The following is a 19,026-nucleotide window of genomic DNA, read 5'->3' as shown; positions in this document are numbered from 1 at the left end:
GCCGTGCAACTCAGCTATGTTGTTGGAGTTGATGGACTCACTTTATCTTTCAAGCCTTCCACTGTTATCGTATTAGATGGCCTTAAGCCATATTTATTGTAATAAGTTCTCTTTTGAGACATTCGATGTAATAAGTGTGTGATTGCTACTCTGTTATAAATCCTTGAGTACTGTGTGTGTCAGCATTACCGATCCAGGGATGACACAGAAGCACATAGACTTGACCATTTGAGGTCGGGTCGCTACATAGAGATTCCAATATGGACTACATATGAAACAAAATGAGTGAATATAGCCTCAAAAACATGTTTATATCCGCATTGAAATCTCTAAAAAAGTCTTATATTTAGAAATGTAGGGGGTATATTGATGTTGTTATGGTTTTGCTATGTTTAATGTTTGTCACTAGGGTCCAAGTGTTGTGATTGCAGATCTGAACCCTCTATGTTTTCATGAATATATTTGTGTTATTGATCATATTTGTAAGTTGTGTGCATATATTATCGTTCTAAGACCCCAAGCTGGCAATAATTGGGATATCAATATAATGACTTTAACTTGAGGATTACATGTATTCACTACGTGTTAATACTTTGTTCCGGCTCTTTATTAAAAGGAGTGTCTTAATTACCATTAGTTTTTATTAGGACTCCACTGCCACGAGAGGGTAGGATAAAATATGTTATGCAAGTTCTTATCGAAGGCGTGTATGACTATTTATGGGATGCATGCCAACATATGTTGATGAATTGAAGCTAGCTTGTTATCGATCTAGCTTATAACCGTTGCATATTGAATCGCATCCGAGCAACCCCATCACTTACTCCATGCCTACGCCTTTATTACTATTGTTTCCCTAACAATTACTACCGCTTTATTTTGATACTATTCTGCAAACTTCTTACTATTTCTACCACTGTTGTCATGTTACTTTGCCACTAATAAATTGCCGCAAGCAAGTTATCTTCTCAGGTATGATTGAATTGACAACTCAATTGCTAAGACTTATAAATATTCTTTGGCTTTCTTCCCAGGTTTTGTATGGCTTCGATGAAGAAGGGGCGATGAAGGCAGCTTGCTTCGGCTCGTTTTAGTGTTTATAGTCATTGTTAGATCGTCTATGGATGGATGTAGTTTACGTTACTCCTTGTGTTCTTTGTAGTGCCATGACATTTAATAAAAGTGTATAAGTTTTTTGAAAAGTCAAACTTCTTTAACTTTGACCATGTTTATAGAAAAAAGTATTAACATCTGCATCATTAAATAAACACACTATGAAAATACACGAATCTAATGATACCGATTTGATATAATTTACATTGATATATTTTTCTACAAATTTAGTCAAAGTTAAGCAAGTTTGACTTCTAAAAAAACTAGTACACTTTATATTTAGAAACACATGGAGTAGATCGGAAGTTTTTCCCTCCAAAAATGACATAAACGTGTGTTCTCTCGAAAGGAAATTAAAAGGGGTATTATTTCTCCTTTTCTTTTTCTTGAAGACGGGGAGAGGGGGCCAATTCTTACATTTCTTTAGACTTTAAGGGAAAGAAATGAGAGCTAAGGGCGGGCCCTTTTCTTACCAGGCTACAGATAGAGATAAGCCCAAGCAGCCTAGCCCAATGTCACGATTATACCCAACAAAAAGGCCCGTAGCTACTCCAAAGCCCAGGAACGGCACTGACTGAGGAAGGCACCTCCTCCTCCGGCCCCCAACCTCGCCTCTCTCCATCTGCTCCGGTCCTCTCCTCCCCTTGGCCCCTCTCGCCCCCAGATCTCCAACCCGAGAATCTGCCAGAAGCCGTCGAGGCCCTACGCCCGCAGCCATGTCAGCGAACAGCACGCCGGTGGACGCCTCGGGCGAGCCGATCCCAACGTCGTCGGTGCTGATGGCGGCGTCCAAGCACATCGCGGTGCGGTGCCGGCCGGAGAACGTGGCCTTCCTCAACTGCAAGAAGAAGGACCCCAACCCCGAGAAGTGTCTCGAGAAGGGCCGCCAGGTCACGCGCTGCGTCTTCAACCTGTGAGTCGCTCGCCATACCCTCCTCGCCATCGCCCTATCGCATCCCCTCGTGCCTGATTTCATTTCGGATTCCTGAAATGTTGCTTCGATCGTGCTGCCAGCGACTGATTAATTTATTCTGGTAGGCGTATCCTCTGTCGCTGACGTGCGTCCAAATTTTGTTAGTGTGTGTGTGTGCCGTAATGCTGCTCTTTTGTGAACTTGTGATGTCTAGTGCGTGCTATACTGAACTTGTTTTACCATTTAGTGTTAGACGACGAGCTTGTAAGCAGATTTTGTGCCTCTGTATTTAGCCTATGCCTAGCCGAGAGCCAAGCAGCCAATTGTAAATCGTTGGCGATGATCATTTTGTTTGTATTTAACCGTATCCGGTCACGCAGGGGATTAAAGAGTAGTGGTGGTACAGGGATTAGCTAGTTGGTGACAGTTATGGGGTAATACATATGTGCCTTTGTTCATCGATTTGTACTACTTTGTACCGAGTTCAGGGTTCACTGCCGCGCTATCGTATGCAAAGGTTGGGATATGTGGTGACTGTTGGGTTTGTTGCTACCCAATCTCAGCCCCAACCATGGGTAATGAGTAATTTAGTAGCGAGTTCCACATTCTCTGGTGAAGATGGGAATTGAGTTTGTCGTTTGGCTGATAAACTGCATAATTATTACGGATAAGCTGTTTGCAATTGCTATATAATTTCTGATGATGTAGGGCTTACACCATGCAGTGCTACCTTTCTGATCAGATCATGTGTGACTAAATCCATTCTTAGATCTGAATTGTACACTTAGATGGAAGCTTTATAATTTTGGTTGTTTATGTTCTACTTCGAATGTTTATCTGAATTTTTTCCCCTGTGAGACAGTCTAACAGATAATAATTGATTCTGATCTATTCATTTGCCAGAGCAAGTTTGCAATTGCAATCTGCTGTCTTCTGTATCCCATTTTCAGATGAGTGACAAAAAAGTTATAATCAAATAGTCCTCAGCGGACAAACTAGTAGAGTTCCTAAGGTGACTAAGAGGAACAAATTGATAAAAGTATTATCTACTTCTAGCCAAAATACAGGTGATGACTCCTGTTTCCTTTGCCAGGTGAGACCTGCTGCGCTTGGTATCATTTTGAGACCTAGACCATCTCACATTTTCGTCCATTTCTATTAAATACTCTGTTCACAAATATAAGATGTTTTGGATATTTCAATATGGACTACAAATGGACTGAAACGAGTGAACAAACACACTAAAACGTGTCTATATATACATCAGATTCAGAAAAAGAGTTCAAACATCTTATATTTGTGAACGGAGGGAGTGGTAGTCTATTCTGGGAACACAAGGGGCGAACAACATCCAGTGCAATTCTGTATACAGGCACTAAATAGGCATCCACTGACAGTGGTTCGTTAAGAACTACTCTACTTTATAAGGATTGCGTAAGCAAGCCATATTGCTCTTGGGTTTTGTTGAACTAAGCAGTCAGTGTTATACTGTTTGCTGTTTTCAGTTAAGATAATTGCCCTCCCATTCAGTGAAGGCCAAGAGATGTTAAGCCGCCACATCTATACCAGCATGTGGTAGCGAATCTATGAACCGCTCAATTGGTTTGAATGCCCTTTTGTGGAGAGTACATGGAGGGCGCATGCCACATTTTTTATTCTGTAAAACTGTGAGTCTGTGATTGAGGTTTGCACAGCATAGGCACTGGGCATAAGAGTAACATTAAAAAATAGTATGATCACATCACATATGTCATCTCATGGACATGTGCTAGAAGATCAGACATAATCACAAGAATACTACTAGCAAGAGACATCATAATTGATGCCTAAGAAAGTATTAGACCCAAATTAACAGGAGTGTTGTAATTTGGGTTGCAGTAGGGTCTGGTGTTGTCACCAAAAAAAAAACAAAGCGTATGCAGTAGGGATGTTGTAGTGGAGCACGAAGATGGGAATTAGTGAGAACTCTACTGAGAGCTTTTTAGAAACCTGATTCACCCCACTCTACAGGGTCTAGAAAAAAGCACTTCCAGAGAGGTTGCTGTCCTCAGGGTCGGTGCACGCCAGCGCATGTAGAGGCAATACATGAACAGATAAGAGAAAGGCAAAATGAGAGGTGAATGCAGACAGCTTAAATTTGAAAAGTCGCTGTCTCACCTTTTGCCTCTCATTCTTTATACTTGGTGCTGCCTCCACTAATCTGTCCCTACTCCGGCATGCACTGAATGTTGGGAGAACAGAGTCTACAGACCTGCTCTCTTGTAGAACCTGCACATGTTGGGACAAATCAGGCTTGTGGGAAGTACCTGTATGAGTGTGTGACTGCTTACTTCTTCTTGTCTTTGTCTTCCTGTCCTGTGCAATGTGCTGCTGCATTGCCTGGCAACAACAGACCTTGCCTCCCAATACAATCCTGTAACTCACAGTACCCCTGTTTTTTTGGTGAAATACTGTATGAAGTATCAATGATAATATCTCTTGCTTATTTGCTTGTAGAATACCCTATGATCAGTTTGATCTCGGTAGTGCATATGTGATATAAACAAATATGGTTCTATCTTTCCGCCTTAGTGCTGTTGTTTCTATTCCTTCTAGTGTTGAAGTGCAAAATTCCCTGGCTAAGTCATTTATATGAGTGTGACTTGGGGCGTTGGGTGGTTATGAAGATTTCAATAACATCTATTCAATAATCAAATGTAATGCATATGCGACTCGTGAGTAGACAAGCATAATGTGGGATTGAATAATGCTTGCCTTTTCTGACTTCTGTTACTTCTATTTGTTTTTGTTTATCTAGTATTGAAATGATTAGGTGAGAATAAATGGAGGCAAAATTTACTTTTTTTGGTTTGGGCCATTGCTTGAACTGAACCTTCATCAGTGATTTCAGACTTGCACATTATTGTGCATGCTAGATCTCCAGACACCATCTAATAGATCCTGCTCTGTTCTGTTTAGGTCTGTGTTGGTTATGTTTTGCTTGCTAGTTTTCTTAGCTTTCTGGTTCCTTCCTTTTGGTTTGTCTCGTAAGCCTGCTAGTTTTTTGTAGATAGCTTTTTCGTTGCTTGTAGCGTTTTCGGGTTTGTCCTTCACGTCATTTTGATGCTTTCAATGCAAAATAGCATGGATTTTGACGTGTGTTCTAGAAAAAGAACTAGCATTTTATTTTACTCATTTTGTGTGGAAAACTTGCTTGTTCGGGACTTAAAAAATCACTGGCATAGTGATGGATTGGTTTTTAAGTTGGTGAGGTAGTGCTCCATGTTCAAGTTGTTTTGCCTCTTGGGTGATGTTGCATGGGTGTTACGTAAGGAGAACAAAAATGCATACATGATGATTTTATGCCTGTATTTGTTTTCCTGATTGTGTTTGGTCATGTCAAAAAGGTTGATAGGGGCATCCAATTTGAGTAGCAACCTAGCAGGATCTATTATTGTCATTAAAAGTTCTTATTCCGTGTGTTAAATCTGAAAATTGGATATTCTTCCTTCCCTTTATGGACTACAGATTTCAGACCTTTTCATCATGTTTCTTGTACATATTTTTTAGACTGCTTAGCTGTGATGTCGCTTCCGTGAAGCCAATCACTTTTGTGTATTCTTCATCTACCTGCTCTACTTTCTCATTCTGGTAAGTAATCACTTTGTGATCACATTTCTGATTGCAGGTTGAAAGAACTTCACCAAAAGTGCCCCAAGGAGATGGATGCGTATGCTGGGTGCATGTATTACTACACGAATGAATTTGACTTCTGCCGCAAGGAGCAGGAAGCTTTCGAGGGTGCGTGCCCTATTTCCGAGTAGCCCGTCTTCTGAGAGCGAGTTTTACCCCCAGTGATCTCTTGAGAAATAAGGAGAAAAGCCGGCAAACCCTCCAAGTTGACGATCTCCCATGTTTATTGTACCCAGAGAGTTTTGTTTGTATGGGTGAATAGCGCGTCATTGAGCTGCTCATCCCATTCGCTCGTCTTTCTTCAGCAATTACATCTCTGTTTTAACCTTCGAGTTGGATGCCAAACTTGACTCAGCTGTAGTCCCAAGTTGTTGTTGTTGATGATGATTCTTCCTTTGGCTTTGGTTAACAGCGTAACGTGATGTCCTTTTACCTCTTGGAATACAGGAATTGATGGCCCTGTCAAATCCATGTAGAGTAGAAACGAAAAGCAACTGGTAGGAATATAAGCGGCCATTTCATGTTTCGTTTGGGGTTGAGATTCTCTGCAGTAGTGTATGGTGGGCTACTGCAGAGGATCCTAACCCTTCGTTTGGATTGCATGGTTCATGTACAGTTGTTGAGTACTCTCGAAAAAAAATGTACAGTTGTTGTGGAAGACAAAATTTGTGCTACCAGGAGCATGGTCCTGAAAGGAAAATTTCATGTGAAGCGCGCCGACGACGGATGGCATGGGCCAGAGCTTATTACTGCGTCTGCTTTTGTTTCCAAAGAGGCCCTCATGGCGTCCGTTCCGTCACTATCAATAGCTCCGTGCGCTCTCTGCTCCTGCGTGCCTATCTATCTCTAGGCTGTAGCAGCTCAGCTACGGAATTGTTTCAGATCTACGGCCTGTACCATCCTACCATGCCATTCATTTCGTTCATTCATTCATTCATGGGGCGCTGGCTGATGACGCCAGGCCAACGCACGGGAGGAGGCGTGGCAAGGACACGCAGGGAAGGCGTGAATGCGGCTCGCTCAGCGAGAGGCGCGTGAGCGACAGTGCCGACGATCCGCGGGCCGCAGAGAGTGAAGATTCATGGCATGGCACGAACCGACCGAGGCACTCCACTGCGTCGTGCACGCGTTGCACGCCTCATGGAGTCATGGTTATGGCCTCAGCCTTGAGTGGACGGATGGATGCAGTAATGCAGATGCAGATGCAGCGCTGTACCTTTGCTGCCGCTACTACTCCTGCTGTCTCTGTTGTGCCCATGCCTCGGTTCAATGGAGTCGCTGTACAAAGGTTCAGCGCGCACTTACTGCTGCATTTACCGCTTTGCAGATGGATGGCACCCATGGTTATTTGATTTTACTAGTACTCCCTCCGTAAACTAATATAAAAACGTTTAGAATACTAAAGTAGTGATCTAAATGCTTTTATATTAGTTTACAGAAAAAGTACATGATTACTTTTGCGATGGACAAGCAGCCGCCGCCTCATCGGATGCTGCAGCTGCAGCGCCGATCCGGGGAGGGTCAGGGGAGTCGCCCGTGCAGGGAGGGAGCCAGCCACCTGCAATTCCGGCGCCCGCGTGAGCGGTCAGTCACAGCGCAGCCCCTGCAAGCCGTGTCGGGGCTGTGGTGGCCTCCCCGGCTCATGGCATACGTGCGCGCCACAGCAGAGCAGAGCCCCCGCACCGTGCCAAAGAAAAGCCGCCTCCGCTCCTTCCGGGCAAACCACCCTCGAATGGGAGGAGAGCATGGAGCAACTTGCCACGCCAGTTTGGGATGCACAAATCTTGCGATCCACGGGTATCTATCTCAGTCTGTGGGCCTCCCAACATTCGGAACAAAAAAATTTATCTATCTTTGGTGGATTTAGTCGGGTCTGTCCGTAGTTCGTTTATGTTCGTGCGTCTTCAAGTTGTATTCTTCTAATATCCGCTACTCTTCAACAGCGATGGTTGTTGTTCTGATGCGCTGGTTCTATGGGGCCTTACCACAACGATTTCTTGTCCGTCTACAACAGCAAGTTTTGTCCGGTTACGACGGGGGAGCGGCGACACCTTCGGCTCGCTTTACAGTATCTATGACCATATATGACGAATATGGCCCTTCAAATGCCCGGCGCGTCCGTGGACATTGACCGGGCACGCCTCGAATTTCACTTGTTGCATCCGGACATCTCATACTCGATTCTTATATTCATATAAAGACATGCAAAAAAAGTAGAACCTACGTCCTACATCGATCCTAGCCACTCCTCGTCGGAGATCACGACAATCTCTGTGCCCGGCTCCGGCTGCTCCGCTCCGGCCTCCTCCGCATCTATCTTCGCATCAAGTTTGGTGAAGAGCGCGTCGGTCTCCGCCTACTCCTGCCGGAGAAACGCCCAGTTGGCCTCCACATAGGCCTCATTCTGGATGGACTCCAGGATGGCCTGTTGCTTGGCCATCTCGTCGGACCATGGCGGAGTGCTGGAGCATGGGCGGAGCGTCCGACTGTGGGCAGAGCGCCGGAGCTGGAGAGGGAGGAGGTGGATGGGCTCGGACCTCTCGGAAGAAATCCTTTATTTTTTCTGTGATACAATCAAACAAACTCAAATCCTATAGGAATCCAATGGACATGTCATTTCAATCCTACGTTTTTCCTATTTCTGTGTTTTTGCAATCCCGCGAATCAAAGAGGCACGAAAAAGAGAAAGCATCATCGTCTTATTTGGCCGCATACAAGAATGACAAAGTCGTACATATTACGTAGGGTTTGCACCGTTCCTTGGAAACTAATGATGGCCATGAACTTTGGAGGAACAGCCGCACATGCATCACGCTCAGTCACTGATTAATCGCCAGATGTGGTGTGGAAACGACCCAAGGGCTGTTTGCTCGTCAAATTTGGACCCAGCCCAGGTGTGCGTGCCAGCCAGCCAGCCGCACCCTTGAACGGGTCAAACAAAACAAAGGAGATGAGATCCACCATTGTTTATAGCAGCAGATGAGATGAGCAGCCTGCGTCCAAGTGTCCCAAGAGCATTGCATGGACTCACTGTGCAGTTAGTTCGTTGTGGATGATAGCATAGGATAGGGAGGGCAAGCAAAAAACAACTGTCCCTTGTCCTATAGATCCGTCCGCTAAACTAAATCTTTGATGCTCTCTGTTGATTTTTCATCTCACTCACTCTACATGTGGATGTGGGGACCTACAAACATAGCTCATCCAAGATGCATGCATTGGGCAAGAAACGGCAGCAAAATATATCAAGCCTTTGCACATATATTATACTTTTTCTCATCTCATCTCATCTCATATGCAGTCTCCTGCATCTCTGGGCACTCAGCCAAACATAGCACATATACTACTATAGCATGATTTATAATGGTAAAAAGGAAAGAAAAAGAAAGAAGAAGAGAAAAAAACTATCTCAGGCTCTGCTTTTGCAGGGTGGATATGATCTCCGAGAACTGAGGGCGTTTGAGAGGGCAATTGTCCCAGCACCGGCTCATCAGCGACCTCAGGAACGGCGGGCAGTCCCTCGGTATCTCCGGCCTCAGCCCGCACGCCGCGATCCCCACCGCCGCCTGCACCGGCGAGTACGTCGAGTAGGCCTCCTCGCCGGTCACCATCTCCCACAGAACCATGCCGTAGCTGTAGACGTTGCTCATGCAGGTCTCCGACACGCTTTCTGGATCTCCAGCAATGATCTGTAAACAAAGCATTTAAGTAACCACCTCTCAGTAAGGATAAGTTCAGATAACATAAGCTTAAAAGGATGATAAGGAGTACAATAGGAGCACAAAATTGGTTTTTCAGGGTTAAAAGGATGGATTCCCTGACCATTGGGTGGACACAAGATAGTACTACTAACTGGCATTGGCAGGCTGATCTAGTGCATAAGAGCATCAAGTTGGTCAGATCAAAGTAGTATTTCTTTCACATTTCGTATTTGAAGTTTTATTATGCTCTGCTCATAAAATTAAAAGGCAAGATGATGCAGTGTTCTACACGGTTTGTCCTAGAGTTCTATGTACTCCTACAGGATGACAAGTAAAAATACATGTTTCATCGTCAATGTTGCTGTTTTACTGGGTTACTTGAAGATCCCAGATAATGGCTACAGTTAAAATAGAGCAATTAGCTCAAAGAAAGAACTTCTAGCATGCTGGGACTAAACTCGCTTTCAGAAAGAGCATTTCTAGAAGAGTTTATTTACATTAAATCAAGTCAAGAAAACTAACCTCTGGAGCTAGCCAGCGATACCCAGACGTCTCATACTCAGTAACCTCGCCAGCATTATTACAAGGGGTAACAATGCCCATATCCCCAAGGCAGGCATTTCCCTGTCTGTCTAGCAGGATCCTTCGTGCGTTAAGATCACGGTACGCAATGCCGTAGCCGTTCATGAACGCCAAGCCGTCAGCAACATCAAGAGCAATCCTAATCGTGTCCCGGAGCGACAGTCTCTTGTTTCTCTGCATAATGATGTCATGAACCGAGCCCCCTTCCATCATCCTAGTCACTATGCAGAGGCCATGGCTCTCGTTGAAGCAGATGCCATGGAACTGGAGGATGTTCTTCTGACCGCAGCTCATCAGTTGCAGCAAGTCCTGACGGATCTCGACATCGTAAGCACTGCCCATGTTGCAACCCCTCATTTTGTTAACCCAAACCTTCCTTCCTCTGTGGACTCCCCTGAACGAGTTTTGGCCAACCCAGTCGACGAATTCGATCTCCTCGGAGCTCACAATCCAGCGGCCGAGCTCCTCGCCCCCGGATCGGACGGTCTGCCACTCATCTACTGAGACAAAGACTGATGATTGTGGTAGGGGAGTGGGAAGGTATGGCCTGCGAGCAGGCTCATTGTCAAGAACCTGGCCTTCCTCGGGATCAAACATGGACTCCTCGTCGAAGTTGCGCGATCCTTCTTCCTGGCAGCCGCAGAGCCCGAAGGGGAGCTTCACACCGCCACCGCCGCCTCCACTGTTCTTCCGATGCTTCTTTGTCGCCGATTTTAGCGCGGCCTCGACCCGGCTCTTGAAGAGCTCCTCGCTCCCGGATTGCACAATTATCAGGACGACACCAAGTGTCAGTCCTCTCTTCTCGAAGATCTGGATCTTCTTGCAACTGAACAATGGGCTGTCGAGTGAGCCTGACATTGACTGCCATGAAAGTGGGGCGTTGCAGGCAAAGGTGAGCTGAAATACAGTGCCCTCGGCACCACTTTCTCTGCCATTGCTGCCATGAACTTCCTCGATGCTCAGTGCAGGCTGATCCTCACCGGCCGCCTGCTCTACAAGGCGGGCGTGCAAGAGGACATCTTTCATGTCAAATCCTGCCTGTGCGTAGCTGCAAAACCGAGATTTCTGACCGTCAGCAACGGAACCATTCAGCACATCCAAATAAATAAATTATGCGCTTGATTTAGCACCTCTGGTTTAACAAACCAGATAAAAGGTCGTAAATACTGTATAGAAATTAGAAACAGGAAGCAGTTTAAGTGGTATGTGGCCGCTTGATGCCGCGGCAAAATTTCGTCTGTTCCAGAACTTGCGAAGATGGTCGCTCACCTGTTGGGAAGAGCATCGAAGTGGCGGCGGAGGTCAGAAACGAGCTTCTCCGGCAGCTGCTGGGCTGCGGCGCCACGGGAGTAGAGCTGCGCGAGGCCGCGGAGGAGGAGCGGCGGCTTCTCGCCGCCGGCGCGCGGCGAGGGGTCGCGGGGGACGCCGCCGTTGTCCAGGTTGAGCGTGTTCTTGAATGCCGCGATGGCGCCGGCGAAGTTGCGGCCCAGGCGCTGCCACTTCTTGGGCGCCGCCGGGCCCGAAATCGGGTCACCCGCGCCGACCGAGTCAGCGCAGGTGGGGAGCGAACCGTCCGAGCGGGCGTGGGGCTTCATGAGAACCTGCTCCACCATGGACTCCTCGTCGGTGCTCGGCCGGCCCGACCAGCACTCCAGCGCGGCCGCCATCGCTGGAGACTAGGCTTCTCCCGCCTCTAAATCTCAACCTCCGGCGCGAGATTGGCAGCCTAGCTGGCGCCAAATTGCTGGAGGAGTATGGCAAGATCTTGCAAGAGCGGTTCTTGTCTCGGCAACTTGTGCGTGGCAGATTGGGACAGAGTAGGCGCAAAAAGGATGGAATCAATCCCTTCTGCTGGATTTCTTGGTTCTTGGTGCGGTGCTAGACTGGAGACTGCTAGTAGGAACTAGGAAAACACTGCAAAAGGAGTAGGTGAAGCAGCAAGAGGGACAGCTCGGAGAATGCCGTTCTTGGTGGATTTGTGAGGGGATCACGAGATGTTTATCCTGTGGGATATTTTGGGATGTGATGCTTCCTCCTCTGCATAGCTATGCGTGTCCAGCTTCCCGGCTCAGCTGGAATGGGGCAGGACGGGAGGGGGAGAAAGGAGCCGGACAAGCAGGAGAGGGGGGCAAAAAACGATGCCGTCTTTTGTAGCAGCGGAGCAGAGCAGAGCAGAGAGAGAGGGGCTCTGGCCCATGACAGGGAGGGAGGGGGAGAGAGGTGGAGGTGGAGGAACATGCATCATGGGGAGAGGGTGGGGCTGGTGTAGAGGCGCGATTATTCTAGGGAGGGCGGGTTTGGTGCGCTCATGTGATTTTGCTGCGCTTGACAGGCGCAGAAAACCCAGTTAAGGATGAGATTCCTTGCAAATGCCCTTGTATGTATGAGCCTCGTCTTTTTTGTCTCACGCACTGTATCTGTATGCAAGGGATTAGCACTAACTAACTATGTTTAGCTTTGAAAGGGTGATTAGCACTAGACGCATGGACAGAGACGCGCATTCTCGAGAGAGACGGACGGCGGTAAATAATCTGCAGCGAGCATGGAAGTTTCGGACAAGACGTGGTAAAAAAAGGGATTTCCTTTCATTTCATCTCCCCCGGCTGTGGCAATACATTGATGGTATCACGAGAAAGGATGGCTTCTCTGCGGCGGCTGCTGCCTGCCTGTGTGTGTGTCTGTCCTGTCCATTTGCCTCATCTGATAGATAGATACGTAGATATCGGGGATCGCCTCGCCAGCCAGCTTTACTCTTCTTCCACGTCCATTTCTCGCCGATCGATAGAAGCAACTTAACAAGACGTTTCGGTCAGGATATCATCGTATGTATCCTTCTCTGTAGTGTAGAGGACGAGGCTCGCTGGGTGCACAGCGACAAGTGTCGCGTCGCTTGAGGTTGACGACTGCTACTATGTGCTGCTCGCCGCTGTAGGGAGCGGTGAGATGGAATCATGTCGCAAAGGGCATTATCTACCTTTTCTGTCAAGGATACAAAGGGGTGGCATTATCTTTTCTTTCAAAGATACAAAGGGGGGCATAATCTTTTTTTTTTTGAGTAATCTCGCCACTTTATTGATTATCAGTAATGTTCATGGATACTGACGAGGTTATGTACCTAGGGTAGGGTCATAGTCCTGACCTAGACACCTTCCCCTAGGACATCATCCTAAAATCAGAATCATTCAAAGGGTACCATCACCCACTTGACCAAAGACGTTTCACTCGGAAGAATCAATGTCATTCAACCGTCGCAGAAGCCACTCGACGAGCAGAAGATCTAAAGCCACTCTGCACCAACAACGGTCGAGCATTTACTTATAGGCTTAATTGCCATTTATAGCACTTAATGGCTAGCGTTACCAATAACATTCCTCTCTTAATGTACATTGAACCATGTGTAACGGAGGGGAGCAGGGGTCCTGGCGCACTCTATATAAGCCACCCCCCTCTGGGACAAGGTTTCACATCTTTTGTAAACACACACACATAATCCAGTCGACCGCCTCAGGGCACCGAGACGTAGGGCTGTTACTTCTTTCGAGAAGGGCTTGAACTCGTAAAACTCGTGTGTACAACTACTCCATAGCTAAGATCTTGTCTCCTCATACCTACCTCCCATTCTACTGTCAGTCTTAAATCCACGATAGTTGGTGCCCACCGTGGGGCAGGTGTCTTAGCAGTTTATTGGAGAAGTTGCGATTCTTCCGATTCCCATCATCATGGTTTCCGGCGGAGGATTGGCTGAAGGCCACGAGATCCATCTCGGCGCGCTCGTTTTCATCGCCGACGACTCCGCTTGACTTCACGAAGCTCCACTCGACGTCGAGGCGCTCCCCGTCCGAGGGGCGACGCACTTCCGTGTGTGCGTTCGCGGCGTCCTTCTTCGACAACCGTCGACTCCGTATCAGTAGACTCCTGTGGCAACCTCCCTCTCCATTGTTCGCCGGCGCCAGCGATCCGGTCGGTCGCGGCTTCAGCGGTGGGTGAGCACGCGGTGGCCCGCCAATCAGCCACCCTGCAAATCGCGGCACTCGAGCCCGATGAAACTCTCTACGGCCTGTTCGATTTGTCGACTGGCTCCGTCGAGACTGCGTCCGAATGCGACAGCAGCGACCCCGCGGCAGAAGTCTTGATGGTCAATGGACCACGCAGTCCTCCTGGCTTCACTCGGGAAGGCAGTGGCGATGGCGGTGGTGATCCGTCGCGTGCTCACGAGGAGTACCACCCCGAACCCCTCTCTTCGCAGCGGAGGGAAGATCTTCGTCGCCGCAATATGGATGCACTTCACACTCCTATCGTTGGAGAAACCCCCGAGGCCCAGGCCTTGGAGGAGGCGCGCCTGGCCAACTTGGCTGAGCGCACTCGACTAGAGAACCTCCAGCGCGCACTCGACGAGCGTGCTCGGCAGCGGATCCTCGAGTCCAGTCGACGACAACTTTTTCCGCCTCCGACTCAGGTATATCGAATTCCGATCCGAAATCTCTCAGCTGCAGCTCGAATAGCAGAGTCAATTCAACCTTCCCAGTTAGAAGCTGGCCGAGGTTTGATGCAGATCCGGGCTTTACTCCGGGCAGCGGGAGAGCAGAATACAACGGTATCTCAGTCGCGGAATACGATTCATAGCAGGTCTGTGGTGGCGGATACTGTCCAGTCTGCCCATAGCCCGAGACCGCCTCCGCGGCATGAGGGACGTGGATACCAGCAAGATCAGTACAGGAACCGTGAGCAGTATGATCATCGACTCGACCACGACGATCGTCGTCGAGTGCCCACGCCTCCTCCAAGGAGTGGGTCGTACGTGCCTCGGCGGCAAGATGACAGGCGCCCCCACAGCGACGAACGGAGAATTTCAGTCGACCCTAGAGAACCAGGCTTTGATGCAAGGTCAATCCTCGTTCAAGGTCTGGTTGATAGAAACATAGCTCATAGAGAAGGCCACCATGGAGATCATCCTACTGGAAGCAGGGTACACGTTTCAGGACCCGAGTGTTTCAGCAGAGCCATCAAAGCAGCAGTGATTCCTCCAAACTTCAGGTTGGCGACTGGAGTCAGCAAGTTCACCGGCGAATCCAAGCCAGATACTTGGCTTGAGGATTACCGAGTGGCTGTGCAGATTGGTGGTGGCAATGATGATGTAGCCATGAAGCACCTCCCCTTGATGTTGGAGGGCTCTGCTAGAGCGTGGTTGAATCAGTTGGTTCCTGGCAGCATATAAAGTTGGGAAGAACTTGCTCGAGTGTTTGTTAGGAACTTTGAAGGCACTTGCAAAAGGCCGGCTGGGTTGACAGAATTGCAGTGTTGTGTCCAGAAACCGAATGAAACTTTGAGAGATTATATCCAGAGATGGATCATGTTGCACCATACAGTGAAGAATGTGTCAGATCACCAAACAATTTGTGCCTTCAAGGAAGGCGTTAAGTATCGGGAGTTGAACCTGAAATTCGGTCGGACAGGAGATATGACTTTGACTCGGATGATGGAGATTGCCACCAAATATGCCAATGGTGAAGAGGAAGACTGACTCCGGAGTGGCAAACACAAAACAGTCGCCCAAGAAACCGGAGGAGGGAATTCCAGTTGGAAACAGAAGCGAAAGGCCGAACTAGCTGCTCCTGGTGAAGCTTTAGCTGTTGCCCAAGAAAAGTTCAAAGGAAAACCCAAAGGGCCCTGGGCTCCCAAAAGAGTTAAGGATAAAGATGAAAATGATGTGTTGGATTTACCGTGCCATATTCATACCAAGAAAGATGAAGAGGGGAACATCATTTACCCTAAACACACCACTCGACAGTGTCGTTTCCTGATCCAGCAGTTCCGAGAGAAACAACCCAAGGAAAAGGAAAAGGAAAAGGAGTTGGACGGAGGCGAGGATATGGGGAGAAGATGATGACGGCTTTCCTAATGTCAATTCCACGCTGATGATTTTTGCTGATGTTGAAAGCAAAAGTCGATTGAAGGTTATTAACAGGAAAGTGAACATGGTTGCTCCAGCAACACCCAGTTATCTGAAGTGGTCCCAGACTGCCATCACATTCGACCAGTCAGACCACCCAGCACATATAGCCACCCCTGGGAGGCAAGCACTGGTGGTCGACCCAGTAGTCGAAGGCACTTGACTGACTAAAGTGCTGATGGATGGTGGCAGTGGCCTGAATATCCTTTATGCTGAAATCTTAAAGGGAATGGGCATTCCGATGTCCAAGCTTAGTGAAAGCAACATGAGTTTCCACGGTGTTATACCCGGCAAGAAGGCTCGGTCACTCCGCCAGATCACACTTCATGTGGTTTTCGGTGATTCCAAGTATTACCGCAAGGAAAAGTTGATATTTGAGGTAGTGAATTTCAAGAGTGCTTATCATGTCATTCTGGGGAGACCCGCTTATGCATGTTTTATGGCTCGACCATGTTACGTGTATCTCAAATTGAAGATGCCTGGTCCCAAAGGAGTAATCACTGTTACCGGCAATCGGCAGTAGGCAGAACAGTGTTTCCAGAAGGGCTCAAAAATTGCCGATGCACAGATGGCAGTAGTGGAACTGCAAGAGTACCAGAAAAATGCAGATCCGAGTGATTTGCTGCGAGCCAAGAAGCCTGCCACAGAGTCCGCATTTCAGTCGTCAGGAGAAATGAAGCCGATTCATATCCACCCGACCGATCCCAATGCTGCTCCGACCCATATCTCGTCAACACTCGACAACAAATAGGAAGAAGCGCTCATCCAGTTCCTCTGTGAGAACTGGGACATCTTTTCATGGAAACCTTCTAACATGCCGGGTGTACCCAGGGGACTGGCTAAGCATCGTTTGCGAGTCGACCCGAAAGTAAAACCAGTCATGGAACATCTCCGACAGTCCGCCGTCCAGAAGAGAAAAGCAATTGGCGAGGAAGTGGCTCGGCTCCTGGCAGCTGAGTTCATTCGAGAGATTTACCACTCCGAGTGGCTCGCCATTGTTGTCATGGTCCCCAAGAAGGATGATTCACTTCGCATGTGCATTGACTTCAAGCATATCAATCGGGCCTGCCCGAAAGATCATTTTCCTCTTCCCCGCATCGACCAAATTGTCAACTCAACTGCGGGGTGTGAGCGCTTGTCCTTCTTGGACGCCTATTCCGGGTACCATCAGATCCGACTGTATGGACCCGGTGAGATAAAAACGGCTTTCATCACTCCATTCGGATGTTTCTGTTACGTCACTATGCCATTCGGCCTAAAGAATGCTGGAGCCACATTCATGAGGATGATTCAGAAGTGTCTGCTCACTCAAATCAGTCAGAATGTGGAAGCATACATGGATGACATTGTAGTCAAGTCAAGTCACGTAAAGGTTCTGACCTGCTGGCTGACCTTGCTGAAACCTTTGCCAACCTCAGAAGGTATGATATCAAGCTTAATCCATCAAAGTGCACATTCGGAGTTCCTGGCGGAAAGTTACTCGGTTTCCTCATTTCCGAACGAGGGATCGACGCTAACCCAGAGAAAGTTGGTGCCATTCTTCGGATGAAACGCCTTGTGCATGTGCACGATGTCCAAAAGCTTACTGGTTGTTTGTCCGCTCTGAGTCGATTCATTTCTCGTCTCGGTGAAAAGGCACTGCCTCTTTACCGACTGATGAAGAAGTCTGATAAGTTAGAGTGGACTCCCGAAGCTGATGCAGCGTTTTTAGAGCTCAAAGCCCTGCTTTCCACCCAGCCGGTGCTTCCTGCACCAATCAGCAAAGAGCCTGTACTGCTTTACATTGCAGCCACTGGACAAGTTGTTAGTACAGTACTCACGGTCGAGCGGGAAGAAGAAGGAAAACTTATAAAGTTCAGTGCCCAGTATATTATGTTTCTGAAGTCCTGACTCCATCAAAGCAAAGATATCCCCATTATCAGAAGCTTGTTTATGGAATCTACATGACCACAAAGAAGGTTGCACACTATTTCTCTGATCATTCCATTACAGTCGTCAGCGACGCTCCATTATCGGAGATTCTGAACAACAGAGATGCAACTGGTCGAGTGGCAAAGTGGGCGATTGAACTCCTTCCCCTGGATATCAAGTTTGAAGCAAAGAAGGCTATTAAGTCCCAAGCAATAGCTGATTTCCTCGCCGAGTGGATCGAACTGCAACTTCCAGCCCAAATTCACTCGGAGCATTGGACCATGTTCTTCGATGGGTCCAAGATGCTGAATGGTTCCGGTGCTGGAGTGGTATTGGTATCCCCCTGTGGTGACAAACTCAGTTATGTTCTCCAGATTCATTTTGACTCCTCCAACAATGAGGCTGAATACAATGCACTTATGTATGGGTTGTGTATGGCCATTTCACTCGGCATCCGTCGCCTTATGGTCTATGGCGACTCGGATTTAGTGGTCAATCAGGTGATGAAGGAGTGGGACGTCAGAAGCCCAGCCATGACTGGTTATTGCAATGCAGTAAGAAAGTTAGAAAATAGGTTCGAGGGATTAGAGCTCCATCACATCCCCCAACTGAAAAATCAAGCAGCCGATGATCTGGCAAAGATAGGCTCCAAGAGAGAAGCCATTCCCAGTAATGTGTTCCTAGAGCATATTCATGCACCTTCAGTTCAAGAAGATCCCTTCACTGAAGAGCCCCCACAGCCGAAGAGTGCCACTGATCCGACTGAAATCGTGATTCCAGCGATGGTTGACTTGATCATGGAAGTTTTGGCCATCACCCCCGATTGGACAGTACCATATATCGCATACATTCTTAGAAGAGAACTCCCAGATGATGAAGAAGAGGCTCAATAGATCGTCCGTCGATCTAAGGGCTTCACCGTGATAAGAGGTCAGTTGTTCAGAGAAGGTGTGACTAGAGTTTGCCAAAAATGCATAACACCTGAAGAAGGGCGAGTGATCCTCATTGATATCCACTCGGGGACCTGTGGTCACCATGCGTCCTCTCGGACCATTGTGGCCAAAGCATACCGAGCGGTATTTTACTGGCCTCGAGCAAATGAGATGGCACAAGAAATAGTCGACAAATGTGAACGTTGCCAGTTCTACTCCAACATGTCTCACAAGCCTGCGTCATCCCTGAAAACC

The 19,026-nt window shown here is 47.8% G+C and overlaps 2 protein-coding genes across 2 annotated transcripts; one reads left to right on the top strand and one right to left on the bottom strand.

Moving 5' to 3' along the window:
* Positions 1–1,684: 1,684 nt before the first annotated feature.
* LOC125551980 (NADH dehydrogenase [ubiquinone] 1 alpha subcomplex subunit 8-B) lies at positions 1,685–6,107 on the top strand. The gene is made up of 2 exons (XM_048715406.2): positions 1,685–2,026; positions 5,694–6,107. Exons 1-2 carry the CDS (start codon positions 1,830–1,832, stop codon positions 5,827–5,829), a joined length of 333 nt encoding a protein of 110 aa, XP_048571363.1. The 5' UTR covers positions 1,685–1,829; the 3' UTR covers positions 5,830–6,107.
* A 2,829-nt stretch (positions 6,108–8,936) lies between these two features.
* LOC125551981 (Protein kinase superfamily protein) lies at positions 8,937–12,191 on the bottom strand. Its single transcript, XM_048715408.2, has 3 exons — positions 11,248–12,191; positions 9,919–11,026; positions 8,937–9,384 (listed from the first exon to the last, which is right to left on the bottom strand). Exons 1-3 carry the CDS (start codon positions 11,643–11,645, stop codon positions 9,100–9,102), a joined length of 1,791 nt encoding a protein of 596 aa, XP_048571365.1. The 5' UTR covers positions 11,646–12,191; the 3' UTR covers positions 8,937–9,099.
* Between the last annotated feature and the right edge of the window lie 6,835 nt (positions 12,192–19,026).

Source organism: Triticum urartu, chromosome 4A (assembly GCF_056163025.1).
Source record: "Triticum urartu cultivar PI428250 chromosome 4A, HENAU_Tu73, whole genome shotgun sequence".
Classification (NCBI taxonomy): domain Eukaryota; kingdom Viridiplantae; phylum Streptophyta; class Magnoliopsida; order Poales; family Poaceae; genus Triticum; species Triticum urartu.
Note: the sequence above shows the minus strand (reverse complement) of the source record. Positions and strands in the feature narration are given on the sequence as shown.

Bases quoted from the DNA above. Each gene is read 5' to 3' on its own strand.
- LOC125551980 (XM_048715406.2), top strand. From the start codon at position 1,830: ATGTCAGCGAACAGCACGCCGGTGGACGCCTCGGGCGAGCCGATCCCA. The intron at 2,027-5,693 runs GTGAGTCGCTCG...TTCTGATTGCAG, and splicing joins ACGCGCTGCGTCTTCAACCT to GTTGAAAGAACTTCACCAAA.
- LOC125551981 (XM_048715408.2), bottom strand. From the start codon at position 11,645: ATGGCGGCCGCGCTGGAGTGCTGGTCGGGCCGGCCGAGCACCGACGAG. The intron at 11,027-11,247 runs GTGAGCGACCAT...TCGGTTTTGCAG, and splicing joins TTCGATGCTCTTCCCAACAG to CTACGCACAGGCAGGATTTG. The intron at 9,385-9,918 runs GTTAGTTTTCTT...CTTTGTTTACAG, and splicing joins ATCGCTGGCTAGCTCCAGAG to ATCATTGCTGGAGATCCAGA.